This window comes from Camellia sinensis, chromosome 11 (genome assembly GCF_055761805.1).
Source record: "Camellia sinensis isolate YWXY chromosome 11, ASM5576180v1, whole genome shotgun sequence".
Taxonomy (NCBI): Eukaryota; Viridiplantae; Streptophyta; class Magnoliopsida; order Ericales; family Theaceae; genus Camellia; species Camellia sinensis.
In genome coordinates, this window is record NC_138971.1 from 37,009,936 (window position 1) to 37,032,734 (window position 22,799).

Consider the following 22,799-nt stretch of genomic DNA (forward strand, 5'->3'; position numbering starts at 1 on the left):
CCAGGTATAACAGAAACTTATCAATTGCGTTTATGCATGTACAAGAAGTTATGAGGTATGACCACTAAGTCAATTGATATTTGGTGCAGGTTTTGTTGCAGCCAGGCCATCCAGTTCCTCCTATTGCCACTAATTGGAGAAAATACCGTAACCCTTGCGCTGTGGACTGGGATGATGCATATGTGCGTCGCATTCAACATTTCAAGAACATTATTCATGATAATGTAGCTACTCGAGAGACTTTTGATGTTGTTGATGTCGCATGACACATGTATGCATTTGACAATGTTACAATTATGGAAGAAATTAATGGATGTGTTTTTGATATTGATGTGTTACGTTTTGCAATGTGGATTGAATGTTATCGACCATTGTTACCATTCCATTGTAATAAGAAAATATCATTTACAAAATCAACGACCATTGTTACCATTCCATTCTAATAATAAAATGTCATTACAATACTATTGTTGTCATTCCATTCTAATAAGAAAATATTAACCACTGTTACCATTACAACAATGTCATCTTACAGAAAACACCAAACAATATTCATCAACTAACAAAATAACATGTAACAACATAACATGTCACGAATCAGCTGTATGCCTACGTCTAGGCCTTCGACTGTATGTCAATGTCAAGGATGGAAAGCGACCTCCAGCAGAACTAGGTCCAGCTTCGTCAATGTGCTGACCTTCAAGAACATGTGTCATACTCTCGATAGCCTGGTAAAGTTGATAAGGATGGCGAATCCCCTCCTGATAACCAGCGTCAATAATAGGATGTGAAATCTGCAGTGTATGTGCAATACGCTGCATTTGAAAAGAATATCACATTTTAGGGAACATATCAGAAAAAAAAAAGTAAGTTACATATGCATCAGAGAGGATAATAGATTACATCCGCATGTTCGCTGAAATCCTGATGGTCATGGACACGCGATTCATTAGTGTGCTCGACATATAGGTGCGTGATATTCTTATACCAATCTATGTAACCCGATACACATTGCCAAGGCTGGCGAACTGGCGTGCTCCTCCGTTGCGCAGACAACACGTGATTATCCCAAGCCTCCCACATCCTATCCAAGTATCTGTACATGACGGTATATCGTGCAGATATGTTGTCTCGTGCACCACGACTGGGAGCTAGCGGTGCATCTGGGATGGTTTGCACCCTGCTAAACTGCCTCAAAACTCTATCTGGATGATAGGGTTCGACAACGTCTAAGCACTTTAAGCATCCATGGTAGAACGTAACCGGGTTACATGGATGCCGGTCTCTGCAGCTGTAGTATGGATCCCAAATAACCTGTAAACGTAAAGTGTTTTTGCATTAAAGTACCTAAAGGGTAAGATAAATGGAAGTCTTAAAATTATCGCAGGATGAGTAAACTTACATCAGTAGCTACTAAACTGTCAAGCTCGGCTCGAAAAGATTTCAAATGGTCAATGGAGGAACCGGCCTCTCTCCTAGATGCCCAATGGTACATGTGTGGCATGTCTTCATTGTAGCCTATGTTCTGATGAGGTCGGAATGCTCGGAAGTGCTCATAAATCCACGCCTCCAAAAGAGTCATATAACCACCCATCTGCTTAACCCCAGACCGGCTAGCAAACCCCAACTGTCGATATAAAAATGCTAATGCAGCAGCACCCCAGGCATAAGTATGTATGGATCCCAAATCCATCAACAAGCCGAGGTAAACAACGGGAACCCTACCGCCACTCTTGTCACTGAAGAGTGTACATCCCAACAGAAACAATAAATAAGCTCTTGCAGCGCACTGTATAGCCTCCTCGGGGCCTGAATCTGTGACACCAGCAAACTGACTTCGCAACCATTCAAGCCTGACTGAATTGCCACCAGCATAAGAAATCTCTTCATGTGTTGCACGTTCAGTAATCCCCAAGCCATAAACGAGTAATGTAACTCCATGATGATCTGTCACATCTGGTATGTTGACTGATTTGCCTACAATGGGAAGGCCAAGAATAGTGCCAACATCATCCAGGGTCAAGGTCATCTCACCAACTGTCATGTGAAATGTGTTCGTCTCAGGTTGCCATCTCTCAACAAAACATGAGACTAGAAGCTTGTTGACGAACCGATAAGTGCAACGAGCTAACTGTGACAGTCCAGACTGCTTAATAATGGCTTTGAATCTGGTGTTGTTCTCTACTAACCACCATGACCATGCAAGGATCTTGGAAGAGTGATTATGACACTTTAGGGGCCCTCGTTCCTACAACACAAATGATATCTCATTACAAACTACGATACAACACACAAAAAAAAAAAAAAACTCATATACAAATGAATTTCAGTTTTACTGAGGAATGTTTACCTCCCCGTGCCAAATAGCTGCAGCCACATGACTATTGAAACTCCGCAGTATTGACGGATCAGTCGGTCCACCTGGAAAAGCATGAGTAAGGTACTCTTCCTGGACAGGAGGAGAATCAGGTAAAGAGGTATCCTCTACAGCAATGTCAGGCATATCATAACCTTCAACTCGTCTTTGGCTTCGACTCCCACTTTAACTGGCACTGGGAATATCATATTCTACCGAAACTGGATCACGACCTCGACCACGACCTTGACCTCGTCCTCGCCCACGCCCTCGTCCCCGTTGATGGTCTACATCCAATTCAAGACGTCGTCTATTTGAAGCAGTAGGTGGGACACGTTGTTGATATTCAGAATCCATATTATCTGCAAAAAATACTAAGTGTGTGTAATGAGTGTGTGTGTAAATAAACATAGTGTGTGAAAAATTAATGAGAGTGTTTTAAATTATAAGTGTGCGTGTAAATAATAAGTGTTTTAAATTATAATGAGAGTGTGTGTAAAATTAATGAGAGTGTGTGTAGTGAGTGTTATAATTAAGTGTTCTAATTAAGTGTTAGAAGGGAAAAAAAAAAAAATTGTGTTCGGAAGTTGTTGTCCGAAAACACCTATTCTGTTGGGAAGTTGTTGTCCGAAAATACCTGTTCTGTTCGGAAGTTGTTGTCCGAAATTATAGCTACTATTCGGAAGTTGAAAACTAAAAAAAAAAATTATTTTCGGCACTTGAAAGCCAAACCAAGTAAATATTTTCGGAACTATAGTGCCGAATAAAAGCAGAAATTTTGGAACTCTAATGCCGAACAAAAACAAAAATTTCGAATAACCAGTTCCGAATGAAACACGGCAATCACTTACATTTGGGTGGACTGAAAATTTCGAAAATGGTAAAAATTAACCCTACATTACAAATAAAATAGGAATGAGAAGATTCTAATCTGTGTAAACTAACCTAAAATGTGAAAATTTCAATGCTCTTCAATGCCCTTCAATGCCAATACTTCAATGACACAAATGGATGGATGAAGCTTTTGGGGAGGAACGGTGGAGAGTGTGAGAGATGGGTGTGTGTGTGAGAGGGGTTCTCAGATGGGTGTGTGTGTGAGAGGGGTCTGTCACGGGTGTGTGTATGATTTACATTTAGGGGTATATGTGGAATGATAGGTGTGTGTAGTGAGTCAAATATATTAGGATTTATTTTTTTAGTGTATGTATTGAGAAGGATTTGTATAGAGAGGAAAGGGTGTGTGTATATAGAAGCTCCCCTCTCGTTAACGGAGTTAACTTTTGAGGACAGCGGTGGAAGCCAGTGTTATATTTTGTCAAACTAGTAGGCCAGCTGCAATTTAAGCAAATTGTTAGGGGAGGTAAATGTAATTTGTTTAAAGTTTAGCTGGAGTCAACATTTTGGATGCCGCAAAGTCTTTTCTGTGATTGAACTCCGTCTTCCGAACACAACTTGAGAGAGATAGCAGACCACCGAAATGGGGCTATGGAAGCAGTAAACAATTGACTATTTGCTGATCAAAAAATGGATGAGTATGTGAGAGAGGAAGTCAGAAAAACAGAAAGAGGAAGAGGAAGAGAAAGAGAAAGAGAAAGAAAGATAGAGAGATGGAAACAGAGAGAGAGATTCGGGAGAAAGAATGGTGAAAATTATTATTGGGTCTTGGAGAAATTGAATCATCTAATGATCAGTATGGCGTGCAATTTGACCGCAGATCAGATAGATCATATCGACTCTTTTTACCATCGGCTAAGATTCCTAGCAATCATTCTCAAGGATTTGGAAGAGAAGCAGCAGCAGCATGAGCTGAACCACGAAGCTAAAATCCTGCCGACGCAAATTTATAATGTGATCTGCAAGACAATACAACCCATCCATTCTTTTGATGTTGAAGTTCCAGGGAAGAGGGACAGCAACAACGACGGTGACAATTTTTTTGATAGTTTAATTGGTATCATGGAAGAGATTAAGCCGATCGAGGCAAAAGTGGCGCAGTTTTATGACCAGATAAATCAGATTCAACTCCTACAAGATTTCAATGATGGAGTCCATTCGTCAGTATCAACGTCAATGGAGAACAGAACCATGGTAGAGGAAGAAATTACAGTGGGCTTTGATGATGAGGCGTTGACCATAAAAGAGCTACTTGCTGGAGGGAAGAAGCAGCTACAAATGATATCAATTGTTGGGATGCCTGGCCTCGGTAAGACAACTTTAGCCACAAAACTGTACAATGATCCTTACATCACACACTACTTTCATATTCGTGGATGGACCTATGCTTCTCAATTACCCAGAATAACAGATATGTTGTTGGACATTTTACGTTCTGTTAATGTCGTCTTTACTGATGAAATTAAAAACATGACCAATGAGAAGCTAGGCGAAAAGTTGTACAAGCAATTAAAAGGCAAGAGATATCTCATTGTCATTGATGATTTATGGGATATTGGTGCCTGGGTCAATCTTAAAATGTATTTCCCCAATGACAATAATGGAAGTAGAGTTATGTTCACTAGTCGCCTCAAAGAGTTGTCTATGCATGCGTCACTTGATTGCCATCCTCATTGTCTGCGTTTTCTCACTGAAGAAGAGAGTTGGGAGTTATTACAACGGAAGTTGTTTCAAAATGGAAGTTGCCCTCTAGAACTGATTTTAATTGGGAAGCAAATAATGAAAAAATGTAAAGGCCTTCCACTTGCAATTGTTGTAATAGCAGGACTTCTTGCAAAGAACAAGACACAAACGTCGTGGAAACAAGTTGTCCGAAGTGTAAGCTCATACATTGTTAGTGATCCAAACGAGTACTTGGACACACTAGCATTGAGTTACAATCACTTGCCTCGCCACTTGAAACCATGCTTTCTCTATTTAGGAGCATTTCCAGAAGACCAAAAAATCCCGGTGCAGAAGTTAATTTGTCTGTGGGTAGCTGAGGGGTTTATACAAAAAATTGGGCAGAGAAGCTTGGAGGAAGTAGTAGAGGATTACTTAATGGATCTAATTCAAAGAAGTCTGGTAATTGTTGCTCAACGAAGGTTTGATGGTCGAATTAAAGCATGTCGTATGCATGATTTGTTGCATGATTTATGCTTGAAGAAAGCCAGGGAAATTAATTTCCTGCAGTGGATTCACAATGATAAAGACACTTCTCCTTCTTCTTCAAGTAATTACAAAATACATAACCAACCCCGCCTGTGCGGCCATCCTTACTCCTTACTAGAATTTTATCATGTTCCCAGGTCTTATTCCCCAGCAGTTCAATCATTATTGTGCTTCAAAAATGAGTTTGACAAAAAATTTAGTTATGCCGGCAAACCTTTTGGTGATCTGTGCTCGTTTATTTGTCGGACCTTCAAACTTCTTAGAGTGTTGGACACGTGTTACATCAGTGCCTTCTTTTCAAAAGAATTAATCCAACTTGTTAATTTGAGGTATTTGTCAATTAATTTGAAATATTCCTGTGAATTACCGCCGTCGATATCCAATCTCTCAAACCTAGAAACACTTGTTATTATTTCTACACAATGGATGAAGGTTATTTTGCCATGTAATGTTTGGAAGATTCCAAAGTTGAGGCATCTTTATGCTAAAGGAGGAGCAAAATATGATGTGTCTTTATGTTCTGAAGAAGCAGTAATGGATCACAACCATCCCTCTATATTAGAAAACCTACGAACCATCACAAACTTCAACCTTTGCGGATCTATTCAGTATTTATTGGCAGGAACTCCTTATCTTACAAAGTTGGGAATTTTTGAATCTCGGGTGTCAAATTCGGGGAATTTGATGTTTCCTAATCTAGAATTTTTAAGACACCTTGAGACTTTGAAGCTAGACATCGATTTTTTTCCCAGACACCCAATTCCTCTCGGAGAGGTCAAGTTTCCTGCAAATATTAAAAGGCTAACCTTGAAATCCACAATGCTAGAGTGGGAGGAGATATCAGTCCTTGGGATGCTGTTACCCAGCCTTGAGCTTCTCAAATTAGAAGATAATGCTGTCTTCGGATTGCAATGGGCAACAACTGATGGTCGGTTTCCTCAACTCAAATTCTTGAAAATGAAGGGCCTCAATGTTCGGCAATGGATCACCTGCTCTAGTCACTTTCCGAGCCTTCAACACTTATCATTGGAATGGTGTCGAGATCTCAAGGAAATACCATCTAGTTTGGGGGATATACTTTCTCTGCAGCTGATTGAGGTAAACTATTGTTGTTCCACTGTTGATGAATCTGTCAGGAAAATTAAGGAAGAGCAAGAGAGCATTGGAAATAATTGGTTGAAAGTGCTGATTAGGGAACAACTGTGGAACGTTTAGTCAGTGTAATGATACAACTTCTAAAGGTATGTTCTTTTTTATATTTATGTTTAATTTTTTCTTCTCATTTTGGATTCGACTCTACATAAAATAAAAGTAAATTGTGTATATATAAACTGACATAAAACTCTATGCACGGTCTTAAATAAATAATTAAAATTTTATCTTAAAAATTAAAGTAATAATTTTAAAATTTGAAAGGAAAAAATAGTAAAAATTATGTGAATGAGTTGTTTTCGTTTAAATTGACTAAAGTCGTGTTTCAATTGTGTTGTTATTAATATTTTATTTTAAGTATTAACTAATAGATAGATATATATATATATATATATATCATTACATGGATTAGTAATATTTTAGAGCAAAAACATTGAATGAATTATAAAAATTACATTTAGCATACAAGATAAATAATATGTACTTTCATATTAGATTTTCTAACAACTAAAATTTTTAATTTACAATTACATAATAAAATTCATTTAAAATTTGTTAAAATCGAAAATAAATTGGAGAATAAAATAATTTTTTTATTTTATAGAAAGAGTAAGCATTAACCCCTTTTGCCAAGCCATCCAAAATGAAGTCTTCTCTAACCCGCATCAAGCTCCACCTCTAAATCATTTCACTCCTCTTGTTAACCACTTTCAACTTGTGTTTTAGTTCCCATCCTATACACACTTTTTTATTCCCCTTCCCCCAATTACTATTACAATTTTCAATCCTACAATCAACCTCTAACGTTGTGTTTGGTTGGAGGATTTGAGGAGGGATTTGGAAAGGAAAAGGGAAAGTTAGGTGAAATGTGAATAAAATGTACATACATTTCACCTAGTTTCACACACCTTTTCCCTTTCCCTTTCCAAATACCTCCCCAAATCCCCCAACCAAACACAGCATAAGTGAACTTTGTTAGAATCTATACCGACCATATTCTATGATTTTTATCCTCATTAACTAAACTAACCCGTTGTAAATAATCTCATCGAATGGATTATATTTCATGTGATTATAAAAACATGGAATGGTTAGACATGTGGTGCAACATTAAAATTAGGTCAACTATTAAAAAATGAGGAAAAATATCAAATCGATTAGAAAATGGATAAAAAAAAAATGTCATTTTCATTAGGGTCAAGTATGTTTTATGTTTGGTGCAAGTTATTTCTTGTGTTTGATGCAAGTCTTTTATGTGTCAGACTTTCATCCAAACGATATGAATATATAGTGCAAAAAATTTTAATTTGCCTCACTGATACATAATTCTCTTAAAATATAAACCTAAGGTCAGACGCAAGTTTAGTTATTCACAAACTGAATATTACAACATTTGTACCAACTTTTCTTGATCCAATTCCATTTAATACCTTTTCTTTGTCCTATCCAACACTATAAACCAACATTTTTTACTTTTTAGTTTGAAAATTAATTAATTTAAATATTCTAGCTATAATTAATTATATATATAAGAGAAATCAATCTAAACATAATTAAAAATATAAATCTATAAATATTGTCTAAACGTATAGAGATCTTTTTTTTTTTATTTTATATATATATAAATTATTTTGTTAGCCAATGTTTGTATCATGGATAAAAATAGATAAAAATTCTAATTTGACCTTAATATCTTTGAATTGAACTGCTTAGACCGATCTTAGGCTTGTTGAACCATTCAACTTATAGTTGGTATTAGAAAATTACGTGAATTTAGAATTTACGTAAATGGTAATTTTGTAATCTACTTAAAAAATTTTGAATTTTCTATTTCCAATTAATTGTTCATAAATAAAAATTTTATTTGAAAAATAAGTGAAAACAATAACTATTATAAGCTGGGTAAATTACACTCACCTCCCTTAAGGTTTTTGACAATTACATTGGCCTCTCCTATTTTTTCCAAAAATTACACTGACCTCCCTTGAGGTTTATTTTTGATTTGCAGATTCCCCCTTTCCGTTAGTTGACTGTTAGTTTGACTAATTGTTCCCTATTTTTTTTTTTTTTTTTTTTGTGAAAGTCAGTGATTAATTGTTAGATTATCACATGGGGGGTTTTAGTTTTATTTTCTATAACATTTGAAGTGATTATCTATAAATTAAAAATAAAATAAATCAATTAATTATTTTTTAGGCAAACAAATTAATATGAATTATTGAAGCCAAATGAAAAATACAAGAACTTGTATGTATGTAATGCAATAAATTATATATATATATAGTTAAACCATGTGAGTATTTAAAAATATTATTTAATACTATTCAAATAAATACAAGTGGTGTCCCAATTTTATTTTTATTAATTTAGATAGTAAGACTCATGTCATCAAAATAAATAAATAAATGAAGAAGAAGATAGTAAGACTCATCAATTTTATCTTCTTTTTTTTAAGACAACTAACCTGTATAATGTCAAGTATTAATTAAAAACTACCAAATAACTTCTCTTATATTTATATAATTAATTTTTTAATTTGTTTCATCGTCACTTTTGTCGTAACAATAGGTTATTCTAAAATACATACCATTTTTTATGTAACATGTGCAAGTTATAATATTTGTGGTGTAACGCCCTCAAAATTAGCCCATTATATATCATTGACATGCATTATTTAAAGAAGACAATTTATTAATTCATTCATCAGAGTATTACTAAATAAAGCATTACATGTAACATCGAATAAAATGCCCTACAGGCTTACATCTTTCCAAGCCAACACTTGGATTCAAAAATATAAGTTCTAATCTCAATACAAGAAAAGCCCTAGGCTTGAATGTTTACATGTACTAATAAATAACAACTATTAACTAAAGGTAGTCTTCTTCAATCCAGAAGCCAAACCCTCCCAAGCTAAGTCCTTGGAGGTAGTTTATCACCTGAACCTGAAAATGATGTTCCCATAAAGGGTGAGCCACAGCCCAGTAGAAATATACTAAACCACATATAAGCAATGAATAAAGCAATAGCATTCAACAGATGGTCAACCAAAATAATCAATTACTTCATTTTACAGTCTCATGACACTATTGTCAAAGATACGTTTTACTTTCCAATTTTATCAACATGGCTCAGAACCTGGCCAAACTTACAACAGTGAATCACATATATCATATTCACATTCTTCCAATATCAATAACAAATGAGACTCAAGCTCAAATCAAACACTTCATACTTCCAGATTGATACACATTTTAGTGCTGTATCAATAAAACACTTCTATATAAATAAGCATACACAAAAGTGATGCTAATGGAGTCCATCCCCTATCTCCTCCCAAACAAAATCCGGTTTAGAGGTCCATCCCCTATCTTCCCCTAAACCGTGGAGTACATCCCCTATCTCCTCCCACACACAAAACAATGTATGCAAATGCAATGCTCAATCAATACACATATTTTCTGTATCAATGCCATAGTCAAAATTAATGACTTAACCAATATGATTAGTTTCAGTTATTCCTAATCCACATGCAAAGTCTACAACAATCACGACTATCCTCCACCGATAGCCCAAAACAGTTATTTCTAAACTGAAAATAACTATATCAACAATTAAATAGACAAATGATTCCAATTACCCAATTACGCTATTTAATCAATGAATTCCCCAATTCCATGAATTTAACCATCGTTTCCCAATTCCATGAATTACTTATACAAATTAATTCAATAACACAACTAGGGTTTTTCCCAAAATTTACCAAAGTATCCCCAACATATCAAATTACCAAAGCTTAGAACAAAACCTATAAAATGGAGTAGGAAATCCCTACCTCAAAGAAAACAACTCAAATGGTGAAGAAAGAGATGAGTGCCCAAATACCAAAGTGCTCCAAATCGCCAAATGCTCAGATTAAATGGAAGCCCTTGCCTCACTCTATCTTTTTAATGAAGGATCTAGGGTAGAAACACTCCCTAAGTGGATCAAATCTAAGAGAGAAGGTGAGTAAGGAGAGAGAGAGGTCGGACCTAGGGTTTGGAATCAAAAGAAATAAGAAAAGACTGATCAAAACCCGCTGCTGGGTATATAAACTGGACAGGCTCGCTCGAGCGAAGACTTGGTCGCTCGAGCTACCAGACACAGAGAAACTACGCTCGAGCCAAGGAAGCCTTGCTCGAGCCAACAACTCAAAAGCTCGCTCGAGCGAAAGAAAGCTCGATCGAGCGAAGAACTCAAACCCTCAGGTCTGCAACAAGACACACGCTCAAGCGAAGGAACTATTGCTCGAGCGAAGGACGAACTCACTCGCTCGAGCGAAGAAAATCTCGCTCGAGCCAAGAATGAACAGCTACAGGTCCAAATCAAACGCAACCATTCGCTCGAGCGAACAACTCCTCGCTCGAGCGAAGAACCAAAAACCTGGACAGCAACACTTGGTTTCTAAAGCCAACCAACCTGAAACAAACCTTCTCAACACATCCTATAATTCCAAATGAGAAAATAAGGAACAACAACAACAATTATACAATGACAGAATCTACGGAACCTAAGTCCGGATACAATAATCAAGTGGGAAAAGACCGGGGTCGCTATAACCTCCCCCCCTTCAAAGAATTTCGTCCCCGAAATTAAGCATAAGTTTTTGAAAACAAATTTTTGTTTACAACGCATTAGTAAACATCTTGACCCAAAACTGGTCATTTCATCCCTTTATCAAGAGGCATCTCATATTAAATATATAACACAACATATATCTCAACCTGTATACAAATGCATTATTTCTTTCAATGTTAACAATCCCCATATCATATTTAATTACATGATATATATAACACACTCAGCAATGTAATCGACATATGCAATGCCATACTAAACTTCTATAATGAAGCAAGTTTCAAGATACACCCCTTTACCAAAACATAGTCAACGTTTTACAACTTAAGACATATGTAAAGCTCTTAAGTTCAACAATATTACAAAATCTAAATATAAGATTACAAATGAATAAACATGTCCGGGTATTTTTCGCGGACTTCCAATTTACGCTCCCAAGTGGCTTCCTCCACTCCATGATGTTTCCACAAAACTTTTACCAAAGGGATGGTCTTGCCTCGCAAAACTTGATCCCGCCTATCCAATACCCGAACCGGTCTCTCCTCATACGAGACATCCTCATCAACCACTAAATCGGTCCAATCCAACACATGTGATGGATCCGGCTCATACTTCCGAAGCATACTCACATGAAACACATCATGTACTCCGAACAACTACGGCGGCAAAGCTAAACGATAAGCAGCCTCGCCAATCCTCTCAAGGATCTCAAACGGACCAATGAACCGAGGGGACAACTTCCCACTCTTCCCAAACCTCATCAAACGCCGTCTAGGTGATATCTTCAGAAAGACATGATCACCCACCGCAAACACCAAGGGTCTCCTCCTACGGTCGGCATAAGATTTCTGACGACTCTGTGCTGTAACAAGCCTTTTACGGATAAGCTCAACTTTCTCCGTCGTTTCCCTCACCAACTCCGGACCCAACAGAGGTGCATCACCCACCTCAGCCCAACAAACAGGAGATCTACACGGTCGGCCATACAAGGCCTCAAATGGTGCCATACCGATACTAGACTGGAAACTGTTGTTGTAGGCAAACTCTACCAACGGCAAGTGCCTCTCCCACGATCCACTAAAGTCTAGAACACAACCCCGAAGCATATCCTCAAGTATCTGAATAGTACGCTCGGACTGTCCGTCAGTCTGAGGATGATAAGCCGTGCTAAAGGTCAACTTAGTGCCTAAGGCACTCTGCAAACTCTGCCACAACCTGGCCGTAAAATGAGGATCTCTATCTGAGACGATCGTCACTGGGACCCCGTGCAATCTCACTATGTCTTGAATATACAAGTCGGCAAGATAATCCACCGTATCTCTCACACGCATAGGAATAAAGTGCGCCGACTTAGTCAACCGGTCTACAACCACCCAAATAGCATCACTACCCCGCTGAGTCCTCGGAAGACCTACAACGAAGTCCATAGTGACATGCTCCCACTTCCACTCGGCAATAGGCAAGGGTTGCAACAAACCCGCTGGCCTCTGATGCTCGGCCTTCACTTGCTGGCAAGTAAGGCACTTAGATACGAAAGCTGCCACATCTCTCTTCATACCCCGCCACCAGAACTGGCGACCCAAATCCCGATACATCTTAGTGCCTCCCGGATGCACCGCAAGGCGTGAATGGTGGAACTCTCGGAGTACTTCCTCTCGGCAAGACTCCGGCACAAACAGACGGTCTCGGTATCTCACACTGAGGTCGGGATACACCGTCAAACCTTTCTCAACCTTTCCACCGGAAATCTTCTCACGGAGAGATTCTACCTCAAGGTCACCTCTCTGAGCCTCTAACACTTGAGTCACAAGTGTAGGCTGAACAACAACAGAAAACAAGGCCGCAGCCTCAACGAATTCGCCCATAAGTAAATCGAACTCCCCAAGTGCACCCAACATCTCCCATTCTCGGATGGCTATACTAGCTATGTCACCAACAGGTTTCCTGCTAAGGGCATCGGCCACCACATTGGCCTTTCCCGGATGATAATGCAATTCAAAGTCATAATCCTCTATAAACTCCATCCACCTCCTCTGTCTCAAGTTCAAGTCTTTCTGTGTAAACAAATATTTTAAACTCTTATGATCTGAGAACACCTCGAACCTCTCACCATAAAGATAATGCCTCCAAATCTTCAAGGCAAATATCACAGCTGCTAACTCTAGATCATGTGTAGGGTAATTCTGCTCGTGAATTTTCAACTGACGTGAGCCATAGGCAACTACTTTCCCCTCTTGCATTAACACACAACCCAGACCCTCTTGTGAGGCATCACAATAGACTGCAAAACCCAACCCTCTCTCTGGAATAATCAATACTGGAGCGGTGGTCAGTCTAACTTTCAACTCCTGGAATGACTTTTCACAAGTCTCACTCCATACAAATTTGACTCCCTTCCGAGTCAGTCTAGTCAACGGTGATGCTAACCTAGAGAAATCTTTCACAAACCGACGGTAATACCCAGCTAACCCCAGAAAACTGCGGATCTCAAACACACTCTTAGGCTGTGCCCAATCTTGCACTGCCTCAGTCTTGGATGTATCAACAGACACTCCTTCACCAGACACTACATGGCCTAAGAACTTGACCTCTTCCAGCCAGAACTCACACTTCCCAAACTTAGCATAAAGCTTATGGACTCTAAGTAACTCAAGCACCACTCTCAAGTGTTCCTTGTGCTTCTCCTCAGAAGGTGAATAGATAAGGATGTCGTCCACAAATACGACTACAAAACGATCTAAAAATTCCCGGAATATCCGGTTCATCAAATCCATAAAAACTGCCGGTGCATTGGTGAGCCCAAATGGCATCACCAGAAACTCATAGTGGCCATACCACGTACGGAATGCCGTCTTCGGAATATCCTCCTCTCTGACCCTCAACTGGTGGTAACCTGATCTCAAGTCTATCTTAGAAAAACAACGGGAACCCTTCAACTGGTGGTAACCTGATCTCAAGTCTATCTTAGAAAAACAACGGGAACCCTTCAACTGGTCAAACAGATCATCTATACGAGGCATAGGGTACTTATTCTTAACCGTAGCCCGATTCAATTTTCGATAATCTATACACAGTCTCAAAGCACCACCTTTCTTTTTAACAAAGAGGGCTGGTGCTCCCCACGGCGAAACACTAGGACGAATAAAACCCTTGTCTAGCAACTCCTGGAGCTGAATCTTCAACTCAACTAACTCGGCTGGGGCAAAACGATAAGGTGCCATAGAAATCGGCGCCGTGCCGGGCACCAGGTCAATAGAGAACTCAATCTCTCGATGCGGTGGCAACCCAACAAGATCCTCGGGAAAGACGTCCGAGTACTCACAAACCACCCTTGGCAACACAATCTGAGTCTCAACATCCTCACTAATCGAAAGGTTAGCAAGTAGACCACTAAGCTCACTCCGTCCTCGTGGAACATACCCCGGTGGCAACACATCACCAACCCGGTCCCCCAGAAAATGAAAATACTCTCCGCTCACAGTACAACAAGTGACCCTCTGGCGGTAGCAATCAATAACTGCCCGGTATGACGATAACCAGTCCATACCTAAAATAACATCGAAACCCCTCATAGGCATAACTTCAAAGGAAAATGGGATTCTATGATAATCAACCTCTATATCACAACCCCTAACGCCTTGTTTCAAAATCAATTCACCCCCAAGAGGTGACACTACACAAATAGGAGATGCTAACTGTGCTAACTCCAACTCCAAAACAGATGCAAATGCAGCAGACACAAAGGAATGAGATGCACCCGTATCAATCAAAACATTAGCAACCGAGTTGCAAAACAAAAAGGTACCTCTCACAACTGATGGTGCTGGCACAAGATCCTGCGCAGTAACAGCATACACACGCCCAGACGACCTCTGATCAACTTGCTCAACCCTAGGAGCATAAGATTGCTGCACCGACTGAGACGATGAAGCCCCCCCTGATTGGCCCTCGAGGCCTGACCCGACTGAGCTGGCTGCTGACCCTGAATCGGCCTCAAACCAGATGCACCAGATGTGCCACCCAACTGCGGGCAATACCTCTTCATATGCCCTGGCTGACCACACTGATAACACGAGAGTGGCTGACCTCTACCCTGACTCTGGCTCTGAGATCGAGCCGAAGAAGATGCTGCTCTCTGAACTCCTCCCCTCTAAGGACAAACTGGAGACTTGTGGCCCAGCTGGCCACACTTGAAACAGGTAATATCTCCTTGACTGCCTTTCCCCGAACTAGCACTCGGTACAGGAAAAGTCGATCTAGAAAAGCTACCCTGAGACTGCTGGGGATTAAAACCCTTCTGTCTCCTACCATCATTCTGACTATCCTGACTCCTCTTGGAGCCCTTCTGCCCTTCCTCCTCCTCCTGCATCATGATTTCCATGTGGGCTGCAGCATCAACCATACGCCCATAATCCCGAATCATAGTTCCCCCAACTCTCAGCTTGAGGCCACGCCTCAACTTCTTCTCAAACTCAATACAACGGCGTTCCTCAGACGCCACCAACTCAGGTGCAAACCTGGACAAACTAGTGAATGCAGCCTCAAATTCGGCCACTGAAGAACTCGCCTGCTTAAGCTGACAAAACTGGTCTCGCAGCTTCTCCCTGACTGCTGAAGATAAGAACTTCTCCTGGAAAGCATTCACAAAAGCCTCCCACGTACCTCCTATACGCCCCTTAGTAAACTTCCACCACTGACCTGCATCCCCCTTCAACTGGAAAGATGCCAAGGTCACTCTCAACCCCTCGTCTTCGATGCCAAGCATCACAAACGTCTTCGTTGTCTGTTCGAGCCATTCATCTGCCTTAAGCGGCTCTTTAGGATCACCCACAAATTCATCCGGATTAGACCGGAAGAACTCCCTCTTCAGAAAGGAAGGTCCTGCATCAGCAGCAACAACCTGAGCTTGATTCTCAGCTCTGAGAATGCCTACCGACTCCCTGAATGCCCCTGCTATCTCTCGGGCTAGAGCGCCCATAGCCTGCTGGCCTACTGGCTCGGCCACATTGGCCTGGCCAATTCCCTCTTGAACTGCCGGAATCTCTTCTGGCACAGGCACCTCCTGCCTACCCGGCCTACCACGCCTACCGCGACCTCGTCCTCGTCCTGACATCCTAATAAAGGAAACAAAGACATTAGCACATTAATAAATGTGCCGAAACTAAACACTCGCGTCCTAATGCAATGGACAACAATAATTCATTCCACGTAAGCACATAATCACATAAGCACCTACGAATTTTATTCCCGGATAATGATAGTCCCAATGCGTTACTATAGTTCCGGTTGGAAACAGCAGTGATCAAGTGCCTTTCCAACAAGACTACTAGAAACTCAAGGGTCCAATCAACATCCTAGAAACTACATTCCATACCCACATAATCACATAAACATGTTATCACATAAGCATATAACATTACACTAAGTCTCTATCAAACGAGACGAACCCAATGTGATACTAATCACTTCCCACGTACCCAAAGTATTCAAACCCGGTACGCTCTGATACCAAGTTGTAACGCCCTCAAAATTAGCCCATTATATATCATTGACATGCATTATTTAAAGAAGACAATTTATTAATTCATTCATCAGAGTATTACTAAATAAAGCATTACATGTAACATCGAATAAAATGCCCTACAGGCTTACATCTTTCCAAGCCAACACTTGGATTCAAAAATATAAGTTCTAATCTCAATACAAGAAAAGCCCTAGGCTTGAATGTTTACATGTACTAATAAATAACAACTATTAACTAAAGGTAGTCTTCTTCAATCCAGAAGCCAAACCCTCCCAAGCTAAGTCCTTGGAGGTAGTTTATCACCTGAACCTGAAAATGATGTTCCCATAAAGGGTGAGCCACAGCCCAGTAGAAATATACTAAACCACATATAAGCAATGAATAAAGCAATAGCATTCAACAGATGGTCAACCAAAATAATCAATTACTTCATTTTACAGTCTCATGACACTATTGTCAAAGATACGTTTTACTTTCCAATTTTATCAACATGGCTCAGAACCTGGCCAAACTTACAACAGTGAATCACATATATCATATTCACATTCTTCCAATATCAACAACAAATGAGACTCAAGCTCAAATCAAACACTTCATACTTCCAGATTGATACACATTTTAGTGCTGTATCAATAAAACACTTCTATATAAATAAGCATACACAAAAGTGATGCTAATGGAGTCCATCCCCTATCTCCTCCCAAACAAAATCCGGTTTAGAGGTCCATCCCCTATCTTCCCCTAAACCGTGGAGTACATCCCCTATCTCCTCCCACACACAAAACAATGTATGCAAATGCAATGCTCAATCAATACACATATTTTCTGTATCAATGCCATAGTCAAAATTAATGACTTAACCAATATGATTAGTTTCAGTTATTCCTAATCTACATGCAAAGTCTACAACAATCACGACTATCCTCCACCGATAGCCCAAAACAGTTATTTCTAAACTGAAAATAACTATATCAACAATTAAATAGACAAATGATTCCAATTACCCAATTACGCTATTTAATCAATGAATTCCCCAATTCCATGAATTTAACCATCGTTTCCCAATTCCATGAATTACTTATACAAATTAATTCAATAACACAACTAGGGTTTTTCCCAAAATTTACCAAAGTATCCCCAACATATCAAATTACCAAAGCTTAGAACAAAACCTATAAAATGGAGTAGGAAATCCCTACCTCAAAGAAAACAACTCAAATGGTGAAGAAAGAGATGAGTGCCCAAATACCAAAGTGCTCCAAATCGCCAAATGCTCAGATTAAATGGAAGCCCTTGCCTCACTCTATCTTTTTAATGAAGGATCTAGGGTAGAAACACTCCCTAAGTGGATCAAATCTAAGAGAGAAGGTGAGTAAGGAGAGAGAGAGGTCGGACCTAGGGTTTGGAATCAAAAGAAATAAGAAAAGACTGATCAAAACCCGCTGCTGGGTATATAAACTGGACAGGCTCGCTCGAGCGAAGACTTGGTCGCTCGAGCTACCAGACACAGAGAAACTACGCTCGAGCCAAGGAAGCCTTGCTCGAGCCAACAACTCAAAAGCTCGCTCGAGCGAAAGAAAGCTCGATCGAGCGAAGAACTCAAACCCTCAGGTCTGCAACAAGACACACGCTCGAGCGAAGGAACTATTGCTCGAGCGAAGGACGAACTCACTCGCTCGAGCGAAGAAAATCTCGCTCGAGCCAAGAATGAACAGCTACAGGTCCAAATCAAACGCAACCATTCGCTCGAGCGAACAACTCCTCGCTCGAGCGAAGAACCAAAAACCTGGACAGCAACACTTGGTTTCTAAAGCCAACCAACCTGAAACAAACCTTCTCAACACATCCTATAATTCCAAATGAGAAAATAAGGAACAACAACAACAATTATACAATGACAGAATCTACGGAACCTAAGTCCGGATACAATAATCAAGTGGGAAAAGACCGGGGTCGCTATATGTGGTGTTGATTACCGCAAATATTATAACTAATTTTTTTTCAGTCATAACAAAAAAAAAAAAAAGACTCATAACCAAACACAACATAAGGTATAATCAAAATAATAATCGTACGTTTAATGTTTATTAACAAAAATATCTCTAATGTTAAAATTACTAAACTAACCCTCCCATTAACATTGTTAATCACAGGGAAAGTCTGTGTAATTTTTGAAAAAGGAGAGATCAGTGTAATTGTCAAGAACCTCAATGGAGGTGACTATAATTTATCCTTATAAGTTATATATTTTATTTACGTATATTTAAGATAATTACGTAAAACAATTGATATTAAATTTTTTAATAATATTTATGCTACATTTGGATAATGATTACAAGGAAAACAAAATTAAATTAATTAAACTAAATGGTTATTTTTGTACTATTATCTAATTCATTTTTTTCATATTCTTAACCTAACCAGAACAAAATATAGTTTCTTTCACTCCATTTTCATTTTTTAATTTAACTAAGCATATAGCATTTTATGTTTTTTCATATTTCATTTTCATTTTTAATTTTTGTAAATTTTTTGGAATATGTGACATATATGTATCGAGTAACAATATTCATGTGGTCTAGTAAGTACAAAAAAGTAATTCAAAAAATTATCAAAAAATAAAGTGTATGGAGTATATGTGTGCTAAAATTTTACGACACAGCCAATATCTGATCTTCCTCCTAGAATTCTGGGAACACAGTTGTAGAACACGCAGCCTATATAGATCCACGTCTACACAATTAGAAGAATAACTCACTTGATTACTTGTTAACCGAGAGGGCACTCCGATGATAAAGTCAGTAAATTAATATCCCAAGATATTTCGACAAATTAACGGTAACTCAAATTAACACACATAAACTCACGTACCTCTCACACATGGGGGTGCCTGTATAAAGGTGTCCTCCTCCTAGAAGTAGTGATCAAGTCAAACACTTATTCCTTAAAGAAATAATACTAGATGATTCATCTCTTCTAGTTGGGTTACGGTTAACCTCTCAAAAGAGTCCTAAATACACCCAACCTAGGAGTCATTCATTCACTAGGATTTTTGTGTTTCACCAAATACCTCAGCCTAGACATAGATCATTTTCATACCTCATCCAATCACATTCCGCCATGTGGCACTTCAGGCCAAGGCCATGCCATATGGACATGTCAAAAATTATGTCCCCACACCTGGCTCCTAGATACTATCACCTCAAGAACCATAACCACAACTAAGGCTATTGAAGACAAAGCTGCAATGACAACTATAACACACCTATAAAACTATTATAAGGATGTAGGATAGCAGTACACAATCCTCTCCTCTATAACAAACTTACTTAGAATCTAGAACTAATCTAGAGATACTTTGTTTTGTTTCCATGTATACATTGATCAAAGACTTCTATGTGTAGTTGAGTTCATAATGAAATAATAGAAAATATCTTTTTGTTCTCTCTCTCTCTCTCTCTCTCTCTCCCTATTTTCTTCATGGTATCAGCGTGAATTAAAGCAAGAGGAACATTGGAATTAGTATTAGTCAATACAAAAGGATGTTTGTGACTCTTTGAGACACAACAATGACTGCAGAAAGAAGAACAGTCTTTATGAAAAATGGAAAAACCACAAGTTTTAGCTATATGATGAAAAACACCTGAAGAAGAATGCCCTAGTCTCTTACGCCAAGTGGCAGCTGGAGATCTAATACTAGGAAAAAACCTTTAAACAATGATCAAAATGAGAGGGAAGGAAACTGATAGAGACCATTCTGATGATGACCACTACATAGACCTTGGTTGATGGGTTTGTCCTAAATAACAAATGATTTATAAACAAATGTAATGGTGCAAGCATTATCTGATGTGAGTTGATGAACATAAAGCAAAATAGATGTCATTTGTGGAGCATGCCACACATTATTAAGTTTGAATTTGAAGGAGGGAGTAGATAATATTGTTGTTTCTTCTCCTAGTCATGTTTCTGCTTCTCCTAATCCTAGTCCTCTTGCTAACAATCATGTCCTCTTCTTCCTCTGTTCCTTTTTCTTTCTCTCCACCTGGTATCAGTCTTACTATTCCTATTTTACCTCCTCCTTTGCCTCTTAATTCTCATACAATGATATAACTAGAGCTAAAGAAGTTGCTCCTACCTCTTCTTTGTGTCTAACAGCTTCTTTACTTCCCAAGATGCAATTGCAATTTGAATTGCACTGTTTTGGTTCTACCTGTATTCCTTTTATTCAGAATAAGTATGTTTTGATACATGTTAAAAAACATATAAGAAAAAACAGAAGTTTGAATTTTTAAGATGCTATCGAAATGTACCATAGGGTCATCATTTGATCAATGACGCGGCCAGGTCCATATTGTTGGGTAGGCTGGCAAAGCCCAAAAAGGGCTTGGCTTGGGACCAGGTCTAGGTCTAGGTGTTGTAGATTAACTAGTTAGCCCTTGAGAGGTGATCAATCAACCCATTGGCTCGACTAGGAAATTTTTTTTTATTTTTTTTAAAAAAAAAAAGATTGTTAGGGTTAGGCACCTCACTAGCTCTTTAGGGCTTGGGCCTAAAATTTTTGGCTTTGGCATGGTGTGGCCCACTAGAAAAAAACCTGTTGAGCTTAGCCACAAAAGAGCTTGGGCACCAATTTCACGAGTTGAGCTAGCCTTGCCTGAGTGTACACAATGCAAATTGTCAAGAAATGACCTACCATCTTCAGAACTAATCAGTAATTTTCCTCCTATGATGGATATACTGATTTGAGTATATCAAGTGAGCATAGGGCTGGGATAACTGTGCTCAAACGAAGTTGATGTTTAAACAACTTATTGAATCTCTTCTTCTAATGCATTTGCTAAAATATAATATTCGGAAAAAAATGAGTAGTACCCCATTATCAATTTTGTGTTGGCTATTTGTATTAAGAACAATACCTTTTTTATTTTCTCCTATAATTTAGTAAAATTTCAAAATTATTTCCATTTTTTGGAAACAAAAATGAGACACCAAACAAGTTTTTGTTTCCCTTTTTCAAAATATTTTTAAAACATAAACATTACCAAATGGGAGTTTAAGAGCTCGACCTTGAGAAAAACTGAGAAAGAGTGGGAGGGTATGTTGATCCTTGGCTTGTTACCCAATCTTTGTTGAGAAGTGTTCATCGGATAAGTATTGAATATTTACCACTCGACCGTAGATCCAACTATTGATACATAGTTCTCTGTATATTGGTTGTATTTTTTCTAATCATTGCACAACGGCAATGACTATGGACATATGCCTAATTTTGGGATGAACCACTTTCAATCTTGTGTTCTTGTGTGTACGTATAATTTATAATTCCTATTTTGTTCCTTTCTATTTTTGCGTCTCACTCATCCTAATTAGGTATTCCGCATGGGCAACAACATGCCAAAGATCTTGATCTAACTAGTGGAAAACTTTGGACTAACCTGTGAGCTACTGCATTGAAACATCTTATAATGCTACGTCTATTGTGATGTTTCTATTTTTTGTCATGTTCTTTTTCTTTTTCTTTTCTGAACCTTTTTTTTTTCTTTTAAGATTTCACACAGGAAGATTAATGAGGAATGCAACTTCGCAGTGAATTTTAATTTCTTCAAGTGGAATTTCATTGTTTTTGGTAGTACTTGTATATCCTTTGGCTGAAAATGTAAAACCAGTTTGATAACATGTTTCAGGATGAAGATTGTCTTGCTATGGCTTCCCTCCCTTGTTCTAAATCAAACAGAACTGGTGTTTCCAAAGGTGCTATCAGAGAAAATGTACCAAATAGAGATTGAATGTTTGATTGTGCCAGAAATTGCTAGAGAAAATGTACCAATTAGAGACTGAGTGTTTGATTGTGCTAGAAATTGTTAGTTAAGTGTGCTTGTTATGTAATATAACTATTTTTGAGTGCTGTTATGTAATATATAACTACTGAATTCACCCAAAAAAATACATAACTACTGTTTGTGAGGAAATTGTTGGAGTATTATTCTGTCTTGTTTACTGTCAAAATATACAAATGGAGTAGAGTTTGTGACTCTAAATTTA

The 22,799-nt window shown here is 38.6% G+C and overlaps 1 protein-coding gene and 1 long non-coding RNA gene across 4 annotated transcripts in view; one reads left to right on the plus strand and one right to left on the minus strand.

Annotated features, from left to right (window-relative positions):
• Positions 1 to 22,799, minus strand: part of LOC114300930 (uncharacterized) — a 332,986-nt gene that overhangs the window by 259,848 nt on the left and 50,339 nt on the right. The window lies entirely within an intron of this gene.
• LOC114284231 (putative late blight resistance protein homolog R1A-3) lies at positions 3,768 to 22,726 on the plus strand. Of its 3 annotated transcripts, none has more exons than XM_082893730.1 (2): positions 3,768 to 6,702; positions 22,305 to 22,726. In XM_082893730.1, exon 1 carries the CDS (start codon positions 3,881 to 3,883, stop codon positions 6,674 to 6,676), a length of 2,796 nt encoding a protein of 931 aa, XP_082749856.1. In that variant the 5' UTR covers positions 3,768 to 3,880; the 3' UTR covers positions 6,677 to 6,702; positions 22,305 to 22,726. The 3 variants fall into 3 exon arrangements, with proteins under 3 accessions (XP_082749856.1, XP_082749855.1, XP_082749854.1); XM_082893729.1 differs by having other exon boundaries at positions 22,442 to 22,726; XM_082893728.1 differs by having other exon boundaries at positions 3,771 to 6,702; positions 22,316 to 22,726.

Coding starts and splice junctions, on each gene's coding strand:
- LOC114284231 (XM_082893730.1), top strand. CDS start 3,881: ATGGATGAGTATGTGAGAGAGGAAGTCAGAAAAACAGAAAGAGGAAGA.